This window comes from Rattus rattus, chromosome 8, assembly GCF_011064425.1.
Source record: "Rattus rattus isolate New Zealand chromosome 8, Rrattus_CSIRO_v1, whole genome shotgun sequence".
Taxonomy (NCBI): Eukaryota; Metazoa; Chordata; class Mammalia; order Rodentia; family Muridae; genus Rattus; species Rattus rattus.
Window position 1 is genome coordinate 71,447,765 of NC_046161.1, and position 27,284 is coordinate 71,475,048.

General features: G+C 39.0%; 1 protein-coding gene across 18 annotated transcripts in view; it reads right to left on the bottom strand.

Moving 5' to 3' along the window:
- The window catches only part of Mlip (muscular LMNA interacting protein), a 199,064-nt gene that overhangs the window by 66,743 nt on the left and 105,037 nt on the right, over positions 1 to 27,284 (bottom strand). For 6 of the 18 annotated variants that reach the window (XM_032911536.1, XM_032911531.1, XM_032911526.1 and 3 more), the window contains exons 2-4: positions 23,519 to 23,674; positions 19,978 to 20,370; positions 8,734 to 10,275 (exon numbers count right to left, since the gene is read on the bottom strand). In XM_032911536.1, the coding sequence (XP_032767427.1) occupies positions 8,734 to 10,275; positions 19,978 to 20,370; positions 23,519 to 23,674 (2,091 nt within the window). The remainder of the gene's footprint in view (positions 1 to 8,733; positions 10,276 to 19,977; positions 20,371 to 23,518; positions 23,675 to 27,284) is intronic. The other 12 variants (XM_032911540.1, XM_032911539.1, XM_032911538.1 and 9 more) reach the window with 4 other exon arrangements.

Genomic DNA, 27,284 nt, shown 5'->3' on the forward strand with positions numbered 1-27,284 from the left:
TCTTCTTCTTCTTCTTCTTCTTCTTCTTCTTCTTCTTCTTCTTCTTCTTCTTCTTCTTCTTCTTCTTCTTCTTCTTCATCTTCTGTCTCATTGGTCTTGTATATTGTGGTTTCCAACTGTGGTTTTCTGTGGGGTTTGTTTCTTTGGGGTTTTTTTGGTAGGTCGGTTGATTTGTTATTTGTTGTTTTTTATTGTTGTTGTTTTTAGAGATAGGGTATAGAGTTGGGTGGGTATGGAATTGGGGGAGAATCTAGGAGGAGACACAAGGTGGAAAAAGTATGATCAGAGTATATTGTGGGCAATTTTTTGATTAAAAAATTCTTCAGTTTTATGGATGTAATTAAAATAAACTGGTTAAACTTGTATGATGATGCTGAGTCTAGAACATCCATTTTCCTAAGAAGGAGTTGGGGAGAATAAGGGCTTTAGAAACAGACATAAAAAATAGCAGTGTACAGGTGAAAGCCAAAATCATTCTTTCTTCTTGCTGTTTTCTTCCTTCTCTTTCTGTTTGTTACATTAGCTAGAGTGGAATTAGCAATCCAAGGCCAAGAGGTCAGGAAGCCACTGTAGCCTATCAAGCACAGCCCCCACTTACACACACATGGGCAAATAAATGCACGTATTTAAATGCACACACAAGTTCATGTCTATTCACACATACATCCATACTTTCATATTAAGATAAAAACATACTCAACAAAACACACATGAAAACCTCTGAATACGAACACTGCTCTCATCGGGGAACAGGCTCTGCTTATTTACCTGCTACTTTCTTTTCTCCAAATGCCTCTTTTCTCTAAGAAGTAGCAGCTTTGTGATCGCTTTAAGTCTCCAACTGTCCTGGGTCCTGTACTCCCATCTCCTCCATGAGGTACAATCCTGGAGGCTAGCTGAGGCCACTTCCGGTCCTAGTATCTACATTGATCCTGCAATGCTATCACCTCTGAAAATAATGTATCTAGGTAAGGATTTAGAATGAAATGCAATTTCCTTATGAACAACGGGGGAAATTGCATATATTTACAGGATCCTGAGAACTAAAGACTCATCAGGAAAACCTGAGATCAAACTAGACTTTGAACGCTACTTTTATCTAGTTTCATATTAGAGAATTGTTTTCTTGTTTTAAACTGTGTAGATAAGAATTTTTATATTATTTCATGAGCCATTTTTGTTAGATGTGTTATCTTTATCATTGTCCAAGACAGACATCAAAAATGGAAAGCTCTTACTACTGGGTTATCTCAGTTTGATTGGCACTAGAATGCCTGTCAACCTTACTGGATGTAGAAGTCAAGTAATGGATTCATTCAATAATTACCTATTGAACAGCTACTCTATGACATATAGTACTTTTCTCAGACAAATTTTCAATCTGAAAAATCATGCTTATTGAAATAAAAGATGCTATCAGATTTAGTATCTTTCCTCTGAGTTTTTAACATAGAGTTCTTTCTTCTAACGTGGAACTTAATTTTTTCCAGCATTCCAAGGTTTCTAGGCAATATGCAAAGCTCCTTGGTATAAATCTGAAATCTTTGGTATAAATCTAAACATCTCTAGAGAAGATAATAGCAAATGACCTGAATTATAGCCTGTGGTGTTAAGAACAATATCACCATGAGTAGGACCAGAAAGATGGTAGGTGTCTGCAGTTCCTCCACAGACTCCCATCATGTAAGTCAACAACATATCAAGATAAACTAGGTTAAATGTCTTGAGACCTGGGTTTATGGTTATACTTTCAGATGTAGAACCTCTGATTAGCAACAACATAGGGTCCTTGGTGTAAATTCTCATTACAACAATGACCAGCTTCTTTAGATCTATGAGTTTGAAGAGAGTCTGGATCAAACTTCTACTTCTTGATTTTCTAGGACCACACCCAATTGCTATAGTCAGTATCTTGGTGATGTAAGATCTGAGATGAAAGATGAACCTCATCTCAGAGTCACACCCTCCCTATAATTTCTGAAATAACACAATCTATAATGATCCTCATAACCAAATAGGCAGAATTGGTACTACTGGAGGTGCTGGGCACAAACCTAGACCTTGGCACACCCGGCAAGGTAAGTTTTGCATCCTGACCTTGTCAAAAGTCAATTAAACAAACATGAAATATTGAAAAACAAAGAAAAAAGATTTATTTAATGTGATCATACTAGAAATGAAACAAGATACCCAGTGGTGCCCAAGTTCATCTTTGGAGCTTTAACATGAAGTTCAGACTTAAACAAATGACAAGAAGCATATACAGAACTAAGAAGTGCTGGTCCAGATGTGGCCTACCCATCATTGCTTGAACTCTAGTCTCCCCTGCAAGTTTTTCTGACAAGTTGTCAGAACTGTATGAAAATTTTCCTAGAGATAATTTATCCTTCTGACTGACACCAGGCTTCTGTCTTTTCTTTCTTTCAGCATGCTATTCCTGAGAAAATTCCATAGTTTTTTAGGATCCTTGTTTCATTAGTCTGATAGCCAAAAAGAGAGGAACAAGTGTGTCTTTAGAATGTCTGCATTTCTACCAGAATGTTACAATCAGGAAAGAACTGTCAGAACCTATAAAGACCTGTGTTTAACAGAGTACCTGGGAGATGCACCTGCTAATAAAATTTGTCTAAACCCCTCTTCATAGAACTCTACCTATACCTGATTTATCCTTTCTGTGTTTTGAACATCCCAAATATATAAAACTTACTTCTTTAGAATATTTTTCCACACCTATTCGCCTGCTAAGTCTTTTAGCAGAGAGATTTTGTATTATTTCTCCTTTTATTTGTATCTTATACTTAATGCTACCTTAGTACAGAACAAATGGGCAACACACTTTGCTAATATGAGTATCTGAATAAAATTTTAACTGAAGATTACAATAAAACCCAAAGAATACGAAAGAGCACAAACTGTTCTTCACCTGTTGTTCCAGCCACGACAAGCCAAGTCATGAACTTAGACTACTGTCTTCCTTTTTTCATTTCCTTTTTTTTCTTTTAAATAGTCTTTTTTTCTGGGCTCGGGAGATGACTCATTCAGTAAAGTTCTTACTATTTAAACAGAAGAAACTGAGTTTGGATCCACGTGAAAAGTCAGGTGTGGCTATACACCTCTCTAACCCCAGCACTTGGGGAGGGGGACAGTTGCAAGCAGATCCTGAGGGCTCACGGCCAGCCTGGCTGGTCAAAATGGTGAACTCCAAGTTCAGTGAGAAATTCTGCCACAAAATATATGGTACAGAGGCAACTGAAAAAGATATCACCTTATCAACATCTGACCTACAGATGTATGTAACAGATAATCACACACATACACACATGATTCTATCACACATGGGTATACATATACACACATAGAAATCACATCACACACATACACTCAAGATTACATAAAACACACACACACACAAAGTCAGAAAGAAAAATAAAAAGTATCTTCTTTAATTAAATTGAATAACTCCACAATTAAAAATCAAGCATTCCTGTAGGATTAAAAAAAAGAACCTTTTGTCAACTGCTGACACATGAATGTGATGTGTCACTAAGAACAATTCAGGGTTCATCTGGAGAAAATTCAAAGAAATAGGACACAAAAATACTCAGTATTGAGTTAAAAGAGACAGGAAGCAAGGATAAAAGAATTGTGAGGAATCATTAGTCCCTTCAAATCACAGAAAACTTATTAAGGGTACGTGACAGAAAAGGAGGGAAAAACAAGAAGTAATAAAGCATTTCATTCTAAATGGTTCTGATGATTGCTAAAAGTCATACAACTTACGAAATCTAGATGAACTTCTTCCCTTTCACTTCTGTGCTTGACAATGACTTACCTAGAAAGTTGTAATCACCTTCCAAGGTCTCTTTACTTCCTGTCTATCCTTGTATATTCCATTCTTTATATACCAATCAATATCGTGTCACCTAGCTATTCAAGAGCCTTCGAGAACCTGAAAATAAAACCCTATTGGAAAGACCATTCACACTTCACACACAGTACTTGAGAGAACTGGGCTGGAACTGGAAGGTCATCTTTAAAAACTGACTCTCATAATATCCAAAGGTGTTATGGAAGCTGCCAATGGAGAAAAGCAATCAACAGTCCTACCCAGCCTTGTAGACTACAAATCTCACTAATGACCAGCCAAGTGAGATATTCCCAATGGCATAATAGCGGCACTCATAGCCAGCAGCTGTCTAAGTGGACATAGGCTTTCATTCAAGAGATAGAATCCATTCCTGGTACCTAAACCTAGACAACTACCCAAGGATCATAGACCCTAGAGGAGAGGCCTACTTCCATTTTCTTAAACAACTATAATTTCTATCTGTATTCTAACTATATATTAGTACACCACACGCAAGTGTAGCTCTCACCACTCATCAAAGAAGGTTCTTTTCTGAAGCAGATGGAATGTATTAGAGATCTACAACTAGCAAAACTACAGACTATAAGTGACCATGGGGAGCTCACCCCCAATTGCTACATCAGCAGTGCAACCCCCATATCTTAAGGCTCAAGGAACACTGCGGAAGAAGGGGTAAAAAGATTGCAAAGCCGGAGGATGAGGATGCTGGCTGCTAAACTGCATCTTCTTGATATGACAGGGAGGTCAAGCCCCATGAAACATCATCAGTGTCGTTGCCTAAATACTAGTCAGCATGACCACACAGACTGAGAAAATTATCAGAATGTTATATGTCTAGTGAACAACAGCCAATCAATGATTACAGGTTACTGAGAGAGGGACGAATGGTTTTCTTCAGGAATATGTCCTCAGGCATGTATTTATCCCAAGTAGTCACCCCTAAACACCCATTTATATACATATATACACTTAATAAGATGTCATTAATTTAAGATAGAGTCGGAGAACATGAGAAAGAGAGATGTGAAAACAATGCAAATACTATATTTGTATGAAATTTTCAAAAACAAAATTTAAAACACAAGCTTCCTGTCTCCCTCAAAGTAAATCAGAAGCTTCAGAGTAGAAGGTGGCATCCAGCCGCTCTTCCTCTAACACCTTCAGCATCTCCTGCCCCAGCACCTACTCCAAGTCTGTTCCCTCCACCTGTCAATCAAGAGCTCTTTGGCCTCAGAGGTTTTCCTCATCACACTCCTCTCCAATGATAACTTCTCAAAGAAACATATTCCTGCAATCTGACACAGACCTGAGGCATGGCCCCTTTCTTTAGTGACTTTATTGGGCTGTATTCTTCTCCCTACTACTATCCACCCTCTAAGAAGTTAATTGACATTAAATTTGGGAAATGAATTCTCTTCCACCACAGAGTATATGCTGTCTTTGCTTCTCTTTTCAAACTTTTCTTAGCAAAGAGTATATTAGCACAGCAGTACGTGCTTATTGAGTGTGTGGCCCAGATTAAATGTTGGGCTCATGTTTCTTATCACTCTTCCTCAAGTCATATTTGGCTCTACAAAATGGGGATGTCACATCCTGCCTGCTGCACCAAGTTTCCAGGATAACAAAATCGGAAATATTTTGATGCCTTGAAGGAACGAGAGTTTAATAAATAGGACACTGGCTATAAAGTCTCATGAAGCCGTAAAAGCTCCAACTGATCCTGTAAACAAGCTGAGTCCAAATAGCTTTAAGCCAGCCCATTGGAAGCACTCATTTGGAAGAAACTTGAAAGCATTTTCAGCGAGTACCGGATTATATGAGGTGTTGCTATAATAGACCCTCCAACTCTGTGGAAAATACCATGGCAGCACACTAGGAGGGAAAATAATCAAACTATTTTTAAAATGATAATCAATTATATTTGAAGCCCAAACACAACCTTGGATGAATGCTGTGTCCCCATTTCTCTGAGGGGAAAATTCTCTCAACCAATACAGAAGTTGGCCAGAGAATACTCAGGGAGATGTCCAACCTGTCCAGGGCCATGAACACAAACCAGGTTATTTTAAAGCAACATCTAGATAAATTAGCATGTAAATTATGTCATATTAATGCAATACAAGTTGGCAAAGGAGCTTCAAACATGTTTCTTATCTGAATTTAACTCAGCTTGCTCTAACCATTCCCATCTATTTTCATATCCAAGACAGTAGATAGTAGACAGTAGACAGTAGATAGGCTCCTAGGTAGAGCCCAGATTTTGAACTGATTTCTTTTTAGGCATTACTATTTCAGTTTGCTGAGTACCTGTGTTTGAGGATCTCCTACCTATTTGGGCATAAAGCTTAAATAAATCTGAACACGCATACATTCGTTTATTTGTTTCTACGTCAGTAGAGCACTTTACTTGGACTACTTTGGCCACCCTGGAAGGACTGAGGCAGGAAATAACTCATGAAAGCAAACAAATCCTTTGGTATCTCAGAGCTTTTGTCTATTTGCCATTGCCTTTTGAGAAATAATCGCAGCAATTTAGACGGAAGAGTCAGATGCAAAAACAAAATTGGAATGCAGTTCATCTCTGCTTGTGTCGATTTGAATGAATTTCTACACTCAAGACATAACTCCCAAGCAGGGTAGTTTGTAATAAAATGTGGGTTGGTTTCCTAATACTAAACCATAAAAATGCAATAAGAAGGAAATACAAACTGAAGATGAGAAAATGATGTCTCAGAAACATCTTCTTGTCAGAAAGTTTGAATTTGTGTGTTAAAACATTTTGTAAAAAAAAAAAAAAAGGAATAGGTTAATATTTTGATGGATGCTTAAATAGGTCTTGTTATTTTCATGATCACCAATTTCAACAAACACATCTATAAGCTACAATTTCCTTAACTAGAAGTGAGGAAAATTAAACAAAGAAAGCTAGTACAGAAAATTCTTCAAAACTGAGAGCATGAAGAAAACCAAGGGAAAGTAGGTCTTTGACATACAGGCCTTTAATTGATCAAAAGCTTCTCGGGCTCATCCTCATCAAACACTGACTGTATCCACGATAGGATACAATGTGAACAAAGCACACTGGAGCACAAATAGAACCCCTTTGAACAAGTTTCTCTGGTGAAATAACTTTTCACAAAGGGTAATGAGTAACTTAAGGGGATGGCAAGAGGGCCTGCTAGTTTTTGACAACTCAACACAAGCTCAGGCCATCTGGGAAGAGGAAATCTCAACTGAGAAAATGCCTCCATCACATTGGCCAGTGGGCAACTCTGTTGGGCATTTTATTTTATTAATGATTGATGGGGGAGGGCTCACCCACTTTGAGCAGCACCATCTCTGGAAATGGGGGAATTTTAGAATGTATAAAACTCAACCTGAGTAACCAAGGGGAACAAGCTAGTAAATAGCACTCCTCCTTAGACTCTGCCCAAGTGCCTACCCAACTTCCTGTCCCAATTCCCCTTCATGATGGACTGTAAATTGTAAGGTGAAACAACCCAGTCCTCCCACGTTGCTTTCGGTCATGGTGTTTTGTCACATTAGTTAAAAACCAAGCCAGAATCAAAAAAGCATTAAAGAATGATTCTCTGTAGCAGAGCATGGGGGCTGGGGAGGCTAAAGCAGGGATTTCCAGTTCAAGGCCACCCTGGTCTACACAGGGAGAACCTAGCTTTAATTAAAAAAAAACAAGTCAACAAATTCAGAAAATGATTAGATTGACATTGTTTAGTACATGACACGCCAATCGCACAATCATGCAACTATATTCAAATGCTAGCAAGGTTTTTTTTCAAGATAAATAATTACCTCTTTGTTCTTAGGACTCCTAAGAAAGCTATGCTGTATCTAATGCCTGTTTTGGGTTTGTTTTTTTGTTTTTTTTTTTATTTTCAGTTAAAATGTGTTACGGTACCAATAACAGTATCATGTGAGCTGCTCTATTTCCTTAACCTTACAATTATCATCTGATAATAACAGAACCGAGCTCACTTTCTATGATACTGAGAAACCTAGAAACTGTATCATTTAAATATATTGAATATAGCACTTCCACAGTTTTCTCACTCAACAACTATCAAATTCTGAGGGTGATAGGATCCGTTGTTGAGTCCTTTGAGAATACATGGAAGGCTGACATGCCCTAGAATAGGAATAGCTGCTCCAGCAGGACTGAACTATGGAGTCTTACCTCAAATGTTTCTGCTTTCATATGAAATAAATGCTATTTCACACTCTTGCTCAGCAGAGCATTTAAAAGCCAGCACTACTTTTTCTTATTTCTGTTTCTTTGTGCTGTTTGTTCATTCTTTTCTGTGTTGAATGATGTTAAATATTTAGTGCTTATCGTAAAATAAATATTTTTACACATAAAGAAATTTTCTATTCCATTTTGCCTTATGTATAGAGTAAAACCCAATTTGTTATAATTTGCAGCAGGGGAGCAATGCAAAAAAATCAGCCTTGCAGGAGGGACAGAAAAGTGATCATAAATAACAAAGACAAAGGAAATGGAAAACCTTCACATAGGTGTTGGGTATAGCATAAGCCTAGACCTGTGCTATATACATAATACTGATCCTGTCTACTAACTATATGGTCAGTACAATGTATGTTGATGAATAATGAGACTCTTCTTATTAAGTTATTAGAAATGTAGCACACTATAAAATGTTATTTATTTTTAATTGGGACCAAAGCTGCAACCCATGCCCAGAAGAAAATTTAAATGTGTGTGTGTGTGTGTGTGTGTGTGTGTGTGTGTTTCCCTAAAGTCATAGTCATGGAATGGATATGATGATTATCATTTTGACTTTCACCCTATCTTTGAAAACAAGCATGCAACAAGCAAAACTAAAAAATACCTTGGGCTTCTTATTTTCAGGGCCTGCTGACATGGACAGAGCACAAGGTGAGATCAGCTCCTTGGTTCTTGTTAGAGAGACAGGAAGTGATGGAGTTGAAACGCGTGAGCTGCGGTTGGATGCTGGACTCTCAGGCATCCCAGTTCTTGAAGGGCACGTAGCACTCCCACAACTCGGGTGCAGTGCTGAAGGACTACGCTGAAGAGCCTGGGTGAGTGAACTCTCAGGAGGGAGAAGGGAACACCCCAAATGGGGATGAGAAGCCGAGCCAGCCCTCGAGACTGGAGGAGTCGGAAGAGCTGAAGGGCTTGGCCGCTGGTCTGAGCGTCGTTGGGCGCATGTTCTTTTGGATCTGTTTATCAGGTCTGAGAGGGCTGGGGAAGGGTGGAAACATTTCCCTGAAGAGGAAAGGGCCGTGCTCTCATTAACAGGTGGTATAAAAGATAAAGTAGAAGGGCGTGTACAAATATTCCTGTTCTTTTCTGGAGCCCTGAGGTCACCATCCTTTCTGCCCTTGGAAGAAGAAAGAGGGGACAAGCCTGGTGTGACAGAAGGGACATCAGCAAGACTGAATGGATCAGTCTCTGATTGGGGTGGGGTTGTACTGCTCCTCAGTGTGCTTCCTGGTATTTTCTCTGCATCAGTAGCTGCATAACTGCTACTGGCCAGTGCTGGTGGAGAGGGGGGGCGTGCCTGAGAGAGTGGAGTAGTCTTGGAAAAGAAAGAGAGGTGGCAGGGTTGGTGGCTTTCTGCAGAAGCCTGTTCTTGCTCTGTAGACCCAGTTGTCAAGGAGCAACTTGAGAGAGATTTCTTAGGTGTGGATGGAGTTTGCTTTATTTTTTGATCAAGTGTAAGAGTAGAAGAAGCCAGGGAATTGAGGGAGAAGGTTGGACAGGATGCAGGAGATAAAGGCCTTTGGTGAGAAGGGTTTGACTTGAGGATAGCAGTGAGGAGAGAAAGCCGAGAGGGTACTGGGGACTTCAGCCCTGACTTCGAAAGATTTCCACTGGATGATGTTTGGCTACAGACGGTGGACAAAGAGCCATGGGAAGAGGAAGTAAGTGGTTTGGGACTTGGGGACAGTGAGTGCATGACAATGCGGACTGGGATGTAGGAAGCTGAGGGTGACCTCAGAGAAGCACCAGAGGCAGGTGAAGGAGAGGTTCTCACATCTTCCCTGGGATTAAGGGCACTCGAAGTCGACATTGTCTTCTGGGCTTCCGGTGCCAACCCACGTGTGTGATCAGCGACATTTGAGCCACATAAACTAGAACCTGGCAGTTGAGCAGAAGGAGAAAATACTAAGGTCGAAGCGCCCTTCCATGCAGGAAGGGGGGAATCGTGAGCAGTAGTGTGAAAATACGTAGCCGTTTCTTCCTCAGAGGCCCCATGGACATCCAGCCTGCGAATGTGAAACTCTTCTAGCACAGTGGTTCCGCTGACTTTAGCTGGGACAGGTGGCGTTTTCTGATTAGTTGGAGAAACAAAGGAGAAAGCAGGAGGTTTATGAGCAAGCTGCTCAGAGGTAGTGGGAGAAGTTAGCTAGAGGAAAGAAAGATAGATTTAAATAGGACATTACTTATGAAATCATCAAGGTACTCTTTTCAGTGTGCTTATGCAAACAGTTCTTCTACTAGTTTTACATGAAATGCGACATTTTAAGCCTCCACTAATAATGAAGGAGTTGATGCTTACTAATGAGACATGGCTTTGAATTTTAAACAAGGCTTAAACTGTTAAGCATTACATTCTGTAGCCCATTTATTCCCTGAAACAAATCAATATAAAAGTTGCCTTCATAATTCTACTGCAAAAATAATTAATTCACGATATTTAAAACAGTTGTCCTAATTTGGAATTGTGTGATCTAAAAAGTTTGAGGTTGTCATCATTTTGGAAAATGAAATAGATTTCCTACCATTCAAAAAAGTTAAACCACAGCTTGATGATGACTAAAATCCTAAAAGTTTATTTATTTCAGTTGCTTAAAACTCTAAGGACTTGGAATATGTATTCATTCATACATATCTGAACCCGAAAAGATGCCTAGAATTCAAAGACTAAAGCTCCTAACACCAACACAAAAAAAAAAAGATAAACTGAGAGGGTGAACACCAAATCCAAAATAGAAGGGGCGCTCTAACTTATTTTCCCCAAATGCTTGCCAGAATGAATACATAACACTATCTTAATGAACACTTAGGCAATGCTGCAGGTTCTTCTGTAATCAATGGACTCCCTTTCCCAAGAAAAGTACACAAGGAGCCAGAACACTTTATAATCTATTTGAAACTGCCAGTCCCACATCAAAAAAGAGGGAATTTTTTTAAAATATAATTTTATTTAAGAATAGTTGGGATAGCCTAAGGTAGAGATAGCTTGTATGTGTATTCTTGTACCACTCAAGTAGTCCAGAATTTAAGCAAATGCTAAAATCATGCCAACGTTTTTAAACAGAGACTTTCAAATTATTAGTTTGATTTTATCAGACTATAAAATAAAAATATACATGACTAGTGAATTTGAGAAATGAGTCATCCAAAATATTAATGAATATATATAGTAAGAAAATGGCCAGAAAATGTTTATAAAGTTAAATTAGTAAATGCTTATTAGCTTATAGAAACATATTTTAGAATTTCGTTTCAGACTCATGTGGATAAAATTTCTAAGACACTCACAGCGATGACCATCGTGCCATGTAGTCTTGGGCCCTAAAACCACTTAAATCTAACAAATTCAAACATTTCATCCTTAGCCTCTTAGCCTCTGTGCAAACATGTCCCAAATATATCTTTTATAAGTTTGAAGAGCAACAAGTAATTTTGCCACATAAATGATATTTGAAATCATTGACAGAGTCCAGACTATCAAAACCTCAGTGAAAAGGGGAAAAGAAACAGAAGTGATTCCGTCAACCTGAGAAAGCCCCGTCACCCCCGTACAGTTTATCTTGGAAGCAGCAATGCTTAGCTGGTGTTTATGGAACCAATTCCCGTAGCTGGGAGGATATTTAACTGCAAACATCACAGACCGGGCAACCCAGGCTTCTGTTATAAAAGATGACAACATTGTATTTGGAATTTGGTGCACACAAACACCACATGCTAGTGTGCATGTGCGTATTTTAACCATGAAATATTTTCTCTACTCTTCCCCATGACTGATTTCTCCTCACAAGAAGAATGGGGACATTTCAAATGTCCAAGATATTTCTGCACGCTATACCCTGTTTAGAAAACCTGTGAGAATTTGCTAGAGATAAATTATAAATTAATACTGACTGCTACCAGAATCCAACTATCTTTCTAATAATGCTGTGTTTTAAGAGCATCACTGTGTGCAAAGAACTATCAATTTATCTTGATTATTTACCAAATTACCAGGGCGTTAAAAACTTAGGCTCATAATTTTTAGGTGTTAATAAAATAAAAAGGCCTCGCTGAACTTCTTCAAGGTGAGGGCTGCTATTTCCCTAATACCTACTCCACTATATGATATTTTTCCTAATAATAATTCAGAATTTTGTCACACATTTTAAGGGTTATTTATTTGGAACATTCTAAAACTTATGTCTAAATATTGACTAGTCTATGTTGATCTGCATATTAACTTTACTTATATTTTCTAGTTGGCAGATTATTACAGTTTACAATAAATTCACTAGTAATTTCCAAGTGAGCCAAAATGTTATTCTAATTTATACTAATACTATTCTAATTTACACAGCACTAATTAAGTGTAGCATCATAATTTACAGACTTTCCATATACAAGAGATTCATCTTCAATTTTTTTAAAAAAATGCACATTCCTGAGTTCATATTATTTTTATTATTTTTCTTTAAAAAAGACATAAATTAATAATTTAATGGAGGGCTATTCATCAAATGCTCAGTCAATAACCTGGAATGAGCCCTTCATTTTGCCTCTGTCTGCCTGCATCACCAAAGGAAAACTTCTAAATTGAAATATACAAGGTATTTCTCATCTTTCCCTCTTAATAGCTACTCTGTGTTCTCAACCATTTCCTTCTTTCTCCCCCATTATTTGAACATTTTTTGCAGTAGTGACTGGGATTATCCCCAGCAAGCTCATTTTCTTGAGCCCTAGCCACAGGCTTCCTCCCAACTCCTTCTCAAGACACTCTTCTCGAAAGGCGGTCCTCAAAGCTGGGTTGCTATGTCAGAGCCATTACTGGAAGGAAATGTTTGCAGTATGCTAGTCTCATGAGGTAGATGAACTCAATCACAGTATCCTTTAAACAACTGTGCTATTAGAGAGCTGCCTTGCAAATCACTTTAGCAAATTTAAAGTTAACTGGCTTTACACGTTCACTCTTTCTAACGTGTTAAAGAGATTGGAGAGTATCTAAGTCAACGCTGAAGTGACTGCACTGTTTTTCCGAGATATGGACATTGCCAGATGTTGGTCCTCCACAACTATAACCTCCCCCAACAGCTTTTGCAGAAAACGCCCCATTGTCCTAACACACTAATCATTATATCATAGAAAGATAGCCTTCTACCTACTGATTGGTCCTTTCCTCTCTAAAACATGTACGTAATAGTATCAGGATGATTCTCAGCCTTTCTTATCTGAATCAATGAAATCATATTCTCTGATATACCTAACTCTACCTTAATTTATATAACTCAACACTAAAGTGAGTTTTAATAATCTAATCAGTCTTTGCTCCAGACCTCATCAGGGCTGGGAACCAACAGTCTTCCCCTCGTTACACAGCCCCTCCCTTGCTATTTGGTCTCATTCCCCAAACTTCTTGCTTATTTTCCATTTTAGGTTTTGACAATATTTTCCTCATTCTTAGCATTTTTGTGAATATTGTTAACATTCTTAATCAATGCTCTGGGAAATCTTCATTCTTAATCTCACTAACTGTCCTTACCTTCCTGGCCATTATCTTCTACCCAAAGCTGCTCTGACAGAAAAACTGTCACCACTTGTCTGACAATAACCCCGCACTTGATTTACAACCATGCCCTGTAGACAGCACCGCGAGGAAAGGCAAACCCTCTGCACAACTGCAGAGCGGATCCCTTTCCCAAGCAACGTTGGAGGGATGACAGGGCACCATGGCTTGCTTTCCTCTCAGCCGGACTTTATATGCTTTGACTGCGTTTGTTTGTATGTTTGTTTTAGAACTTGGCTTCTCTCCATTTCCTCACTGTAACTGCTCCAATGTTAATATTCTCCTCCAACCCTAACCCACCGCTTTTTAAAAGCTGAATGATTCTCCATGCATGCTCTCAGTCACAGGAGCACTGGCTTTCTCTGCAAGTATTTCATTTGTCAGCTGTTCCCCATGTTTTGTGTATTCATTCTTTTTATAGGTTAACTAACTCTCTCATCCTAACAGAAACATAAAGAGAGTTTATCTCCTCAAACTTCTACAAATTTCAACAAGTATCACTGTGGTGGGTGGTGAAAATGGCAATATCTTGTATTTTACTGAGTGCCTTGTCTCAAACCTAATCTGGACCAGTGGTAAAATAGAAAATCATCCACACATAGTTCTCCACCTTCCTAATGCTATGATCCTTTAATGCACCTCTGCTTGTGGCGACCCCCAAGCATAAAGTTATTTTCATTGCTACTTCATAACTGTAATTTTGCTGCTGTTAAGAATTGCAGTGTAAATATCTTTAGAGATAAAGGTTTGCCAGAGAGGTCCTAACCCAGGACTTGAGAAGCTCTGTTCTACAGAAGCAATCATTTGGAGAATTAATGTGCTAGGGCTTGCTTGTGCTCCTTTCTGGGGTCTCAGCTCGTACCAGTCTCTGATTATTCATCTCACTCTGCTCTAAGCTCTGGACACGAAGTGTCTGACGTAGTCTTTGCCTCCCCAGACACAGACGAAATCATGTTTGACACCAGCAAGTCAGGAGACCATCCTCTAAAAAAAAGCCTATAGCATTTCCTGCTGGAATTTCCAATTCAAACTGACTTGCCCATGAGGAACCCCATTGAACATGACCACTAGTACAGACTGAACCATGGAGAGTAAATAAGCACTACTCATGAATAATAGGGATTTTTGCCAGCATTTGACAGAGCCGTGGCCTCCTACTAGCTCAGAAAAAATTTCCTACATTGTATCTGCTCTAACTTGCCATGGAAGGAGAGAGAGAGAGAGAGAGAGAGAGAGAGAGAGAGAGAGAGAGAGAGAGAGAGAGAATGCTAAACACAGGCAGCAAGAGAACAAACAGCAAGGTGGTGGAGGAAAACCAAACACTTGAGAAAAGCGGTTTGAATGAATAATATTGTTTGTGTTTTTTTTATATCGACTCTAAGGACAAACATCTGTGTTTGTCCCCCACCACGAGGGTCCACACCCTGGGTTAAGTCTTTCATCACCTGTCACCTCCCACGCAAGGTTGGACCTCTTTTGTAGCTTTCATCCTGCCTGCAGTTGGTTACCAAGTGGAACTAGGTACATATTGCTTCCTAGTTTTTTTTTTAATATAATCTTGTGATATTACAAATCTACTTGGTTGGCCCCAAGAGGGTCCTTCCAGAAGTCAACAGAACCCAACTAGAAGTTAAATACTTCACTTATTTCAAGATCTTCAACATCGAATTCTTCTGGCTGTAAGCTGAGGAGGATTTTAGGCAGCGAACTATCAGCAACAACACTAACTGTGACACAGTGGTCCAGGGCTACCTTCCATAGCCTGTCATAGTTCCCACTCAGTCGTGACTGCCCATCGAGAGTTTTAATGTGATGATGCCTTTTCTGTGTACATTTCCCACGACCATTTGTTTGATCATTTGTGTGATAGTTTTTTGAAGCACTCTCACTAGTTCAGGTATTGTGTTAGTTGGTAAGAACCAGAAAGGAGGGAAAATTTTATCAGCAAACTACTCCAGTGGGATCAGACCTACAAAAGCTCCTGGGACACAATGTGCTAATGTGAATAAGGGGTTCTTTTATAAAAACCGAATGTTAAGATTTATGAAATGCTTACCGGCACTTTTGATTGGGGAACATTCTAAGAAATCATTACCTGATTTTATCATTGTGCCAACATGATGAGAAGCTCAGATAGAACCGAGACCTCCACAGCAGTGCTATAAACTTGATTAGGACCTCAGCTGCATGTGCATCTGTCATCGACCAAAGTACTGTATTATATTGCACATTATTGGGTCTGACAAATACATGCAGCAATGTCTGAAATGACTAGAATTTTATGTAACAGCCTCTTGTGTTTTATTCTAGCCAGGCTTTGTGATCTTATTACCCACATCATCTTCCCAGCTCTCATAGCCAAGCTGTCACTGAACAAATGTATAAAGCCTCTTGTTCTTTATGCCCCCTTCCCTCTTACTATGTGCCCCAAACATGGTGCCATCCCAAACTTCTTAAATAGAGAACATCACGTATCAATGACTTATCAGAGCAGACAGTTCCATAGTTCCAAGCTTGCTTGCTCCCTCTCTCTCTCTCTCTCTCTCTCTCTCTCTCTCTCTCTCTCTCTCTCTCTCATATCTCATTTAACCATCCTAAGTTGATATCCTCTCCATGTTTGATCGTGAGCCTGACCTTTAACAGCTGAACATTCTTTCCAGATTCAAAGTTGATATTCTCATTTCATTTTATAAATGAAGAAAGGAATCGTGACTTCAAGTGACTTCTCAGAGGATCAGGAAGTAAGGCTCCCATCTCATGCCTGTCTGCCTGTATTTGTCCCTCCTACATCAGACTTCCCTGCCTTCACCCCCATCCATATTCAGCAGTACATCTGCCCCATTAGCTTATTCCAACTCTTCTCACTAAGATCATCAATGTCCTAGTTTTTAATTTAATGGGCTTGAATTGACCACTTTATTGATCTTGTTTTGTATTTTAATTACAAATTTCCTTTTTTTGGAAGTCTCTTATCAGTAGATAAGAAAAAAATATTTTTAGATTTTTCCATGAACGTTTAAGTGTCTCTTCCTACATTTTAAGAAGACTTTTTACTTGATTATTTATTTTATTTTCTATATATCTTTGCTTTTTATATACCCTTTTTGCATAAAGTGCTTTCATTTAAATATTCTACTTCAAAGAACGTACTTGGGATATATGAACCCACAAAATGGATATTAATATTTTTATTATATACTAAGTCAATTAGTCACAAACTGTTTAATAAAAATGAGTTCAACATGAATATTTAAGGACTTTACAAACTTAAGATAAGACATGTACCAAACAATAACAATGAGTGTTGGACTCTGGTCATTACACAATTGTGTGAACTACAGAACTATACAGGGGGAGACTTGGTATCACTGAGGGAACTCGAACGAATTTCAGGGAGTTAGTACCTGAGCAAGGGCTTCAGAAATAAAAGGAATATGAACTTAATGATATTTGGATTTTTCCTATACCTTAATGAAATTAATACATATGTAAGTATATGCTTACATACAAAGCAAAAAAAAAAAACTACCTAGTAATCTTAATTAGAGTGGTCTTGATAAATTCTTTACTAAAGTAATTAACAAGAAATAAGCCTTTATTTCCATTATTTTCAACTAATAAAGAAAAAGAAACCTCAATTGTTTCAGTCAGAAGGACTTATGGTAGTGATCTTTCTTTAACTCTGCCATCAAAGAAAGTCACAAAAACAGAGGAGCACCAACTCAAGAAGTGGCACAGCTAACAAGTTGATGTGGGTTCTGAGAAGACAGTGTTCAAGACAGAAATCAAGACATCAGCAATAGGTGAGGGGCTGCTTGTACTGAGTGGTAATTCACAAGAGCTGAATAAAAAATAGTGTAAGATGTGGCTAGGAAGAGTCTAGGGTATGGAAAGCACAAAGGCCAGGAGAAGAGTTGAAGTCATTCTTTAAGAATACAGATGTTCGCATATGTACCAGAGGATGGGCCTTGTGGGGCATCAGTGGGAGGAGAGGCCTTTGGTCCTGGGAAGGCTCAATGCCCCAGTGTAGGGGAATGTCAGGGCAGGGAGGCAGGAGTGGGTGGGTGAGGGGAGCACCCTCATAGAAGCAGGGGAGGGAGGATGGGATAGGGGGTTTCCAGAGGAGAAAGGGGATAACATTTGAAATGTAAATAAATAAAATATCCAATTAAAAAATACAGTTTTTCTGACTAGCCAGTAACTTACAGGTAGTTCCATATTATGGATTCAATTTTCCTTATAAGAAAGACCAGAAATTCACTTCATTGACTACATTTCTAACAAAAAATTTGATTAGTATCTAGCAACCAGGGCTTAGGATTTGTTGTCAAACTTTTACAAACTCCCACTACTAGCTACTCTGGTCATTTCTCGCTAGTTTATACTTGTGAGTAACAGCTTCCTTACTTGATCTTGTCATGATCTCTGCCGTCACAGGAAATGAAACAGAAAACCAAATGTCAGTTTTCTGACGTTCCCAGATCCAGCAGCTCCCTGTCGCTTGTAACCATAATCTTTAGCGGCTGGTAAACTAAGTTACGTCTGCCTTTTCAGTGTGGAGCTCAGGTAAGTAACTTCATGTATTAGGAAAAACCAATTCCAAAGTATGAGCACATCTTACCCATGGGCACCTCCATAAAAGAAAAAAATAGATGGCTGGTTCAAGGGAATAGATCTATTAACAGAAAAAGAAATAAAACCTCCAAATGTCTTCATCAGAATATTCCATTAGCAGTTATTGTTTCCATACTACATATCCTTATCTAGGACAAACGACAGTCTTCTCAGACACCAGAAATTTTTGCTTCGAATTTCGCTTGTCTCTCATTTTTCTTGAGGCCAAACAGCAATGTCTGAGGTGATGCGGCCTTTTGAGAACACCTTGAGTTATGTTACTATAGCACTTTGTTCCAGCACCTAGCTAGAATACATTTCAAAAAGTAAATATTTTCGGAGCTAGAGAGTTGGCCCAGTGGTTAAGAGCACTGACTGCTCCTGTAGAGGACCTGAGTTCAATTCTCAGCATCCTCACTGCAGCTCACGAGCATCTACAGCACCAGCTCCAGAGGACCAGAAACCCTCTCTAGTTTCCACGGGCAACTGGCTTAGTACACAGACATGCATTCAGACAAACGCCCATACACACAATTTATTTTAAAGCATAAAAGAGAGGGAGGAGAAAGAAATGTCTTAGACTTAGGTCCACAACGGTTATATGAGTATCTTTCACTACTCAAAGTCAGTGGAGTATGCTGGATGCTTGAAGGTAATGAAAATTACAGCATTGCAAACCAAGGAAGGCTGTGAGAACAGACATGAACAACAACAAATGTGAAAGCCCTATTCTACCATCTTGCCAAATCCTAATATCAAAAAGCAACCAATTCGCCAACAAAAAATGTCTTTCAAACTACTTTACAATGCACATATATATACATATACATATACATATATTCTAATGCTTGGCTAGATAACACCTAAACAGATTGTCCCAGATCCCAGTTACTCTCTGCTGATAAGCAATGAGACCTCTTCATGTACCACGTTCAAAGCCAGCCTCTGTACCCCTGGCCTTCTAACCACACTTTGCACTGCAGTGGTCCATGGCATTTTAGTTACGCTCAGTGGCCAGTCAACATCAGCATTTCCTCATGATTTCCTTCAAGTTCTCTCCCTAGCTCTCTTGCCATCACAGAGTGGGCTTCTCCTAGCACACTAATGGCGCTCCACCTTAAAGGAAGCTTCTATCTCACTGATAGATTTCAGAGTGGGATATCCTTCCCCACCTCACTGAAGTCAGTTCTTCGACTGACAGGATTCGAGAACCACAGTAGACAGATGCGTCCTCTAAGACACACATAGGTAAATTAAATTCCTTAGAGGCTCTTATTTCCTGGCCTATCCTTTCATTACTCCCTTGTTTGTTTAAAAGCACTGTGTTTACTCCTCAGGTACGCAGGATGAGGAGTCTTCTTGGGTATCTTATGTTTGAAGGATGCTTCTTGATGAACCCATCCCTCCACACACACTTTATAATTTCAACGTTCTCCAAGAATTGCTTACAGAGAAATGACAATATTTCTCCAAACTTACTCCAGCTAATTGTGTTACATTTTCTGTCCAGTCGATTAACCATATAAATTTTGGCTTCATCAACTTCCTGATGCTCATTTACACTGTGGTTAGTCATGATCTTGAGACTTGATAGTTTTGATATAATATTCTTTGAGAGACATATATCCATTAAAAAGGAAGATGTTTGCAGATACCCAGAACAAAGGACAACACGAAGGACACTCAGATGAAACTTACCTGCCCATGTTTTTGCTGAGGGGCTATCCCATGAGGAATTTCAGGATGTGATGAGACCTTGACATCAGCCCCTCGTACTTTGGGGCGCACCACATCAGAAGCCAGACTAGAAGAAATAGCCAGAGACTTGGGCCGAGTAGCTATGTTGCCTGTTGCCCCTGGGGGCCCTTGTTCACCTTGTCTACACGTAGCTTCATCTTCCCCATCAGAATCCACAATAAAAACATACTCTGCTTTGAAGAGATCACCTTTCTGCATTCCTTGAGGCTCCTTTGTATTGAATTCCTTTCGTTGTGAATTCTTCCCACTGACCTCTGAGGGATAATCCAGTATCCGCTGGTCCCTCTCCTCTTTGCTCTCACAGCTGAAGGTCATATGATCACTGTACTCAAACTGCAAAAGATGTAGAAAGACAAAAAACTGTTGACACAGGGGTGACGAATGCATCTTTTTGTTAAAATATGCTAAAATGTTTAACCTACTCATTGGAAGGTTTTTAATACACTAAACGCTAGGCTTACCTGACAGAACTGGACTGGATTGTTCCTTTTACTAGTTCACCTGATTGTATTGCCCTAAGTGCAAAAGCCTTAGAGTTCAGTAACACTTACTGCTTCCCAGTAAATCATGAGGAAGGGAGAGAGGAATGGAACTGGGCAAGAAAGTGGGTCAATGAAGACGTTCACAAAACAGCTGCCATGCAGATGGGAAAGGCTTTACTTAATTGTCAAACAACCAACCTATCCTTTACTAATGGTGTTGGGGAAAGAAATCCTATTGAAAGATACCAAAATAAAATAAATTTCTAAAGTTTTGAAAGGAAAGGTAACATTGGCACAAAGTGCACCAATTATCAGAATATAAAGGACCTTAGCTAATTGGAAGGAGCTAATGAATTGGACCTTTTTGTTTTTTAAGATACACAGGCTGGAGAGATGAGTGAATGAACAAAACAATTGCTTTAGGAGCAAGAAGACTTGATCTCAGATCCCCTGCACCCACAAAAGAAAGAGCCAAATGCCTTACACATGTATATAACCCCAACTTTGTGGCTGAGGGGCTAGCTAAGGAGCCAGTCAACCACTATAGCCAAAATGGTGAGTCCCAGGTTCAGTGAGCTCAAGTCTCTGTCTCAAAAGATGTGGTAGAAAAGCAATTGGAGAAGACACCCAGGGTCCACCACTGGCCTCCAATCATGTCAACATGGACAAGACATACACGCCTGTGTATAAAATGATAAAGAAATTTAAAGTAAAGAGTTCTTTCAAGGACATTGTTTCATTTTGGATTGGAAATTTTCTATTTTTTCATACATTTTTAATGAATGTTCAGAATGTTTACAAGATCTTGATTAATATAGTTTATATCAAGCTACCAAAGATCTTTTTCTAAAATAACAGCCATAGGCAGATGTTACTTGAAAATCTCAGTGCCAATTTCTTTGTTTTAATCACTGTTCTGCAATTATCCTTTTTAAAGGTATTTTCTATAATGTTCATATTAGTTCAAAAAAATAATAAGCCACTAAACATTAACAAGTTCAACTATGGGGTTGACATGTGCTAACATGTGCATTACATGTATAAAGAAAGAAGTGAAAAGTTGATTAAGCACAAAGGAATTGAAGAGGTAATTTATATTCCCACCCTACATTGTGTAGCTGCTCCCAGTACTGACGCAGTCTAAATGACACGGGTGAATTTGTCTGGCATGACATTCGGTGTTTTTCTCTGTTCTTTTACTCTGATGCATTTCACAGCATTTACCACTACCTCGGGTTTCACCACACTCTCTCTCTGTCTTTGCCTTCAGGTCTTCTCAATAATTAGCAAGTCCTGAGGGTTGTTATTATTCACTGGGAATATATGTCATGAAATTGTTGATTATATAAATGAAGAATGACCTCTTTTAATACCAAATTGTTTAAAACCTAGCAAGAAAAATCTTAAGCTTTTAGATACTTGGTGATATTTATCTATCTCTATATCTATCTATATATGTGTGTTGTCACTGACAAAGTTATAATTATAATAAGTACATCATTTTATATAAATTTTAACCTTTGAATATTAGATATGTTATATAATATTATATATATGTGTATGTATATGCAATCCACAGATGAATAGTATCATCCTGGGAAGCTTTAGAGTCTGCAGCCAAGACTGAATCACAGGGTTTAGAAGACTAATAAGAAGGAACCTATTACTACATTCCCTAGAATGGGATACTACTGAGGAGAAATTTCCCAGAAGAGCCTGATGTATTCCAGATTGCCCTGAAATGACTTGACTCCCTTAGTCTTTGAAATACACCACAATTCTAGCACCATGAAAATCTTGCTACATTGTAAATAAGAATTTTTCATATACATAAAGTAAACCATATTAGCCCAACCCCTCCGCTTAATTGAATAATAACACAACACCAAGTTCCCTATCTCATAATCATTGCAATAATAAATAAAATGATATTGGAATACATTATAAAAAGACAACTTTTGCTCCAAAATGAATTTTTAATATTGATTAATGCATATTAAATATTCAAAGCAAAGTGTTTTACTGTGACATTTTCATACATGCATATTTTATTTTTTACAGTTTTCACCACACTAGAACTATATCATACCCTCTTCCCTGCTCCCATACTCCTCACTCCCCTAATGCACCCCCTTACTTTCTTCCCTTTTTGCAAGACCCTTTACTTCATACCCTTCCATTTCTAGTACTGACCTATTACACATACAGCTTTATGGTGTACTTTGTTACCTAAATTCAAACAGTAAGATTTCAATTGAATCATGTACTTAATATAATTAGGACTGTCAAGGATGTATGGTAGGATTATTATTATCTTTTTCTTTGTCAGGTATCAGGCTATTTTTTCCCAATTATTTTTTCTGTGTAGCTTTTTTCTTTTTAATACTTTAAAATACATTTGATCAGTTTTTATGAGTATAGGTAAGGGGCTTCCATCCAATGTATAAAGAAATAAAAGTCCTAGCAGCAAAATACAGCATGCCAATGTTCCCAGAACTGTCCCAGTGTGAATTATTTATTCGCCACACGTAAAAGCATCACATCCTGCTGGTTTCGCTTGGATATCCTTTCAGAGTGAATTGCAGTAGTTAATGTTTTTTGGTTTTGGTTTGGTTTGGTTTGGTTTTCAGATACTTTGGGGGTAGGCCCCGGGAGTATGTCCTGTTGTCCTGTTGGTAGTAGATGACAAAACAGCCACTCAGAGGTGTTGAGAGTGGTGAAATGCGCTTTGAGAGCTGACGTCACTGAGGCTAAATGCACATAGATTATACACGTGCGAGCAGAGGGCGTCCTGGAGATGAATCTCAGGCTAAGCTCGTTCTCCACTGTACAGCTAAACCCTCAACCCTCCTGACCACACTTTTAACCATTCCAGATTTCACAATCATCTTATTTTACACAGAGGAAATAAATACACATTGATACAAATTTCCAAGTCATTATTATGGATAATTTTAGAATGTCATTTGGTATTTTAAAAGAAAAAAAAATAATCCTACCCTATTTACAGTTTCTGGATTCTTATCAGTTGGTTCCTCAGGAATTTTAACAAGGAATTTAGAAGTGTCAGCCAACTGAATGTGGGTTGGTAGTCTTCTGAGAGTGGGGACAAATGTGAAGATCAGAGGTTTGGCTTCAGAATCTCCAGGAGAGACCTATGAGATATGTAATAAATTAGACTGTCATCCTTGTCAAAGGTTTATCTTGACTTTATTCTCCATGTTCCATATTTATCTCATTCACTTTGATAAATTGCCTGCTGCCGTGTGATGACCTGTACTGATGCAAATAAAATTCACGTAAGAATATCCATAGCACATGAGAGACCCCTTTAAAACTACCACAGCAGACCAGGCAGGTCAAGTCCCAGTACTCGGAGGCAGAAGCACATGGATTACTATGAGTTCAAGGTCAGCCTGGTCTACAGAGGAAGCTCCAGTACAGCCAAGGCTACACAGAGGAACCCTCTCTCAAGAAAACCAACCAACCAACAAACAAAATGACCATAGCGAGGAAAGCAGTCTGCCCTAGAGGTGTCCTGCTGTGTGTGTGTTGGGGGACGGAAGAGGATGGGGAGAGAACAGGGTGAGCAGCACAAAGCAGCAACCTGGAAAGCCATTCAGTCAAGGCTCACTGAGTCACTGTTGTGTGAAGAGAGATCATTCTAACCACAGAACGTGGTCTGCTTCAAATATGACATCTATCCGTTTAACCCTAAGGTAACGGGCTCAGAATATTGACTTAGGAACGACAGGTGTGCAAGAAAATTCCAATATGCATCATACCCATGCTAAGGTGTGGATCTAAAAGTGAAAGATGCCTGTCAGAATAGCAGCGCCTGCTCTAAAGGATGTGTGAAGCAGAAACTTCTAGTGTTTTTGGAAAGTCAGTTACGTCAACTGATGTTTGGCTGGGGCACACAGGTGAAAGGATGTCTTGCTAAAGCAAACACATGAAAGAATGTTTTCCTGAGGCAGATACGGGTGAAAAGATGTTTTGCTGGAGCAGACATGGGTGACAGGATGTTTTGACAAAGCAAACATGTGAAAGAACCAGGGTGGAGGATATAAATATGACCCCATAAACAGTGGGAGACGAGCATTGAACATCGGTTTGATTTGTTCCACCTCGCTGTTCTCACACACATGTATTGGTTCACCTTACATAACTGAGCTCAACTTGTGATAACTCTGACAGTGAGTGAGAAACTCATCCAAGAACTGTTGGTGAGGTTCCTGTGGTAGCTTGCCGCTTCTGCAGCCTCACCTCAGGCCTGTTGGTGTTCTTGTCTGGTGTCTGCCTGCCTAGAGAGGACCGATCTGCAGATCTGCAGCTGCTGAGTCGTGTCTGGTGTTTTCTATGACTGAACTGCTGCCAAAGAAGATTGAGCTTGCCCCGAAAGAACTATTGCCAAAAGGGTCCGTTTCCCTCATATCGTAATAAATTTTTTCTTCCACTACTCTGTTGGGTAGTTGGATAGAGGAGAGGTTGAACCCTTATTAAAAGTAGGATGCAAAATATTTATGCCTACAGATGTGGCTTCTCATTCATTTATACTTAATTCATTTAGAAGTAGTTTCATGAAGTGCTTGCTTTTGCAGCCCAGGAGGACAGCTACAGTACTGAGGAGGAAAGAGTTGGCACACTACTCGCAAATAGAAGAGGATCTATACACAGAGCTAAAGGACCTGTGCTTCCAGGGCCCTGAATCCCATACCTTTCTCCACCCCTCACCTCAGCATCTGTCCTCCATGCTCATCAGCCATGCTGTGAGGCCTCTGCTACAGTTGGCACTCACTTGGGCACACTGCCTTACTCTTTGCTTATTCAACAAAGTCTAATAGACTTAAGGGACTGGCAATGGAAAAATTTCTGCTGTCATGAATGTGTGAGCCAATGGTGAGAGGTAGTAATAAATATGCAAAATTTATAGTATTTCTATAAATACTATGAAGAGTTTCTATCAGGTTTTGTAGAAAGAAGATCATGCACAGAAATAAATATAGACCTTTTAAATAAGTATAAAACTGTTTAGCTAAATAACTACAGAAAATGAGAGCTCATTCACTGAAATAAGAAACTCAATATTTTGAAGTGGTTTGAGGATAGAGTTCAAAACCAGAGGGGATGAGAGAGGTCTCAGTGTCTAAGACTCCTCTTGCAGAGATCTGAGTTAGGATCCCAGCTCACAATGGCCTGGAACTCCAGGGGAACCAACACCCTCATCTAGACTCCAAGGTACCTATGTTCACACATACATAGAATACACAGGCACATAGACATATATACATAACTCAAATTATTTTTAAAATGAAGGACTAGATGGGAAAATTGAAAGATGCTTGAGAACACCTAGAAGGAGCTACTCAATTGTAAATTGGAGAGACTAGCAATCTAGCCAGCCCAGAGGAAAACTAGACCTACCTTACCTTCTATGAGACCACTGTGTTACATGGATATCATCATTTTCAGATGGAAAACAAGGTTCCATCTGAATTCATGCATGCATGAATTTTAACACTTTTTGTAGTACATGAGAGTTAAAAAGAAAACTACCTAAGCACCCGAATCTTCCATAGTAACTGCATATGCTCTATTATGATCATCTTAAACTCCACATTTTACTCTAGAAAAGAGGTATTCCCACAAAAATAATAGTATAGAAGTTCTGCATGACTATGGAGCTTGGGCTTTGACTTTGGGAAGATGATCTAAGAGGAAGGCACAAAACAAATGAAGGGCAAATAAATATGAAGTGAAGGAGGTCAGGGCTAGCTCTGTGCACAGGGAAGCTATGCAGAGTGGAGTGACAGCAGAGATGGCAGGACCAAAGGACAGCATGATGGCACAAATATGAAAAAGTTGGGAAATGAGGTCCAGAATGTCTCTGGAACTGACAACATGGGCATTAGATTATTGATTAGAGATATCCTCTGTGAGTGCGAATCAAATAGAGAAAACTGGATATCCCTGTTAGACTTCCCCCATGTTCTTGAAAGATCTAAACTACTTGGCACTATTTATCATGTGATATAATGTTCTGGTAACTGATGCACACATGTGACCACAACATTTATTCTTTGGGGCATGTAAAGTATATGAATATACCCTTCTGATTCAGCTTTTACTTTTTAATAGGCTCTTCTTTGTCATTAGCCCTTTGCTCTTCCATGATCCGTACTGCACCAATCTGGGACTAATTGGAGTCAGAGCCCAGAGTTCCAGGCAGAACTCCAGGTAGAGAGTCCCAAGAGTCATTTTCCCCACCTTACTCTCTGCTGTCAGCTAACCTGACAAACATGATGTAACTAGTATCCTGAAACTCAAGAGCGGCTTCAGAACTGAAAAAGAAGAATCATTCGGCGGCTCCACAGGAAGATTAGGGAACCAGCAATGATCCAAATACACAGCAAAGATGTAACCAGATATCAATACCAAGAAACACCATAGAATTTTTAACTCCAAATGCTTAGATACCAGAGCAAAAACATAAGATAAACCGCCAAGGCAATATGCCTCCTCCAGGATCCCACACCCCTGATGTAATGTACCATGAAAGGGGGAATTGAACTGAAGGATAAGACAAGAACTTCAAAATAGCAATTGTGAATATGTTAAAGGACTTTAAAGAGGATATGAAGGCTTGGGAATATAGACAAACAGTTGAATGAATAATAAAAGTGATTACAATATAAAAATAGAATTAGCAAAGAAATACAATCACTAAAGAAAAGCAAAACTGAAATAAAACTTAAATGGGAAACC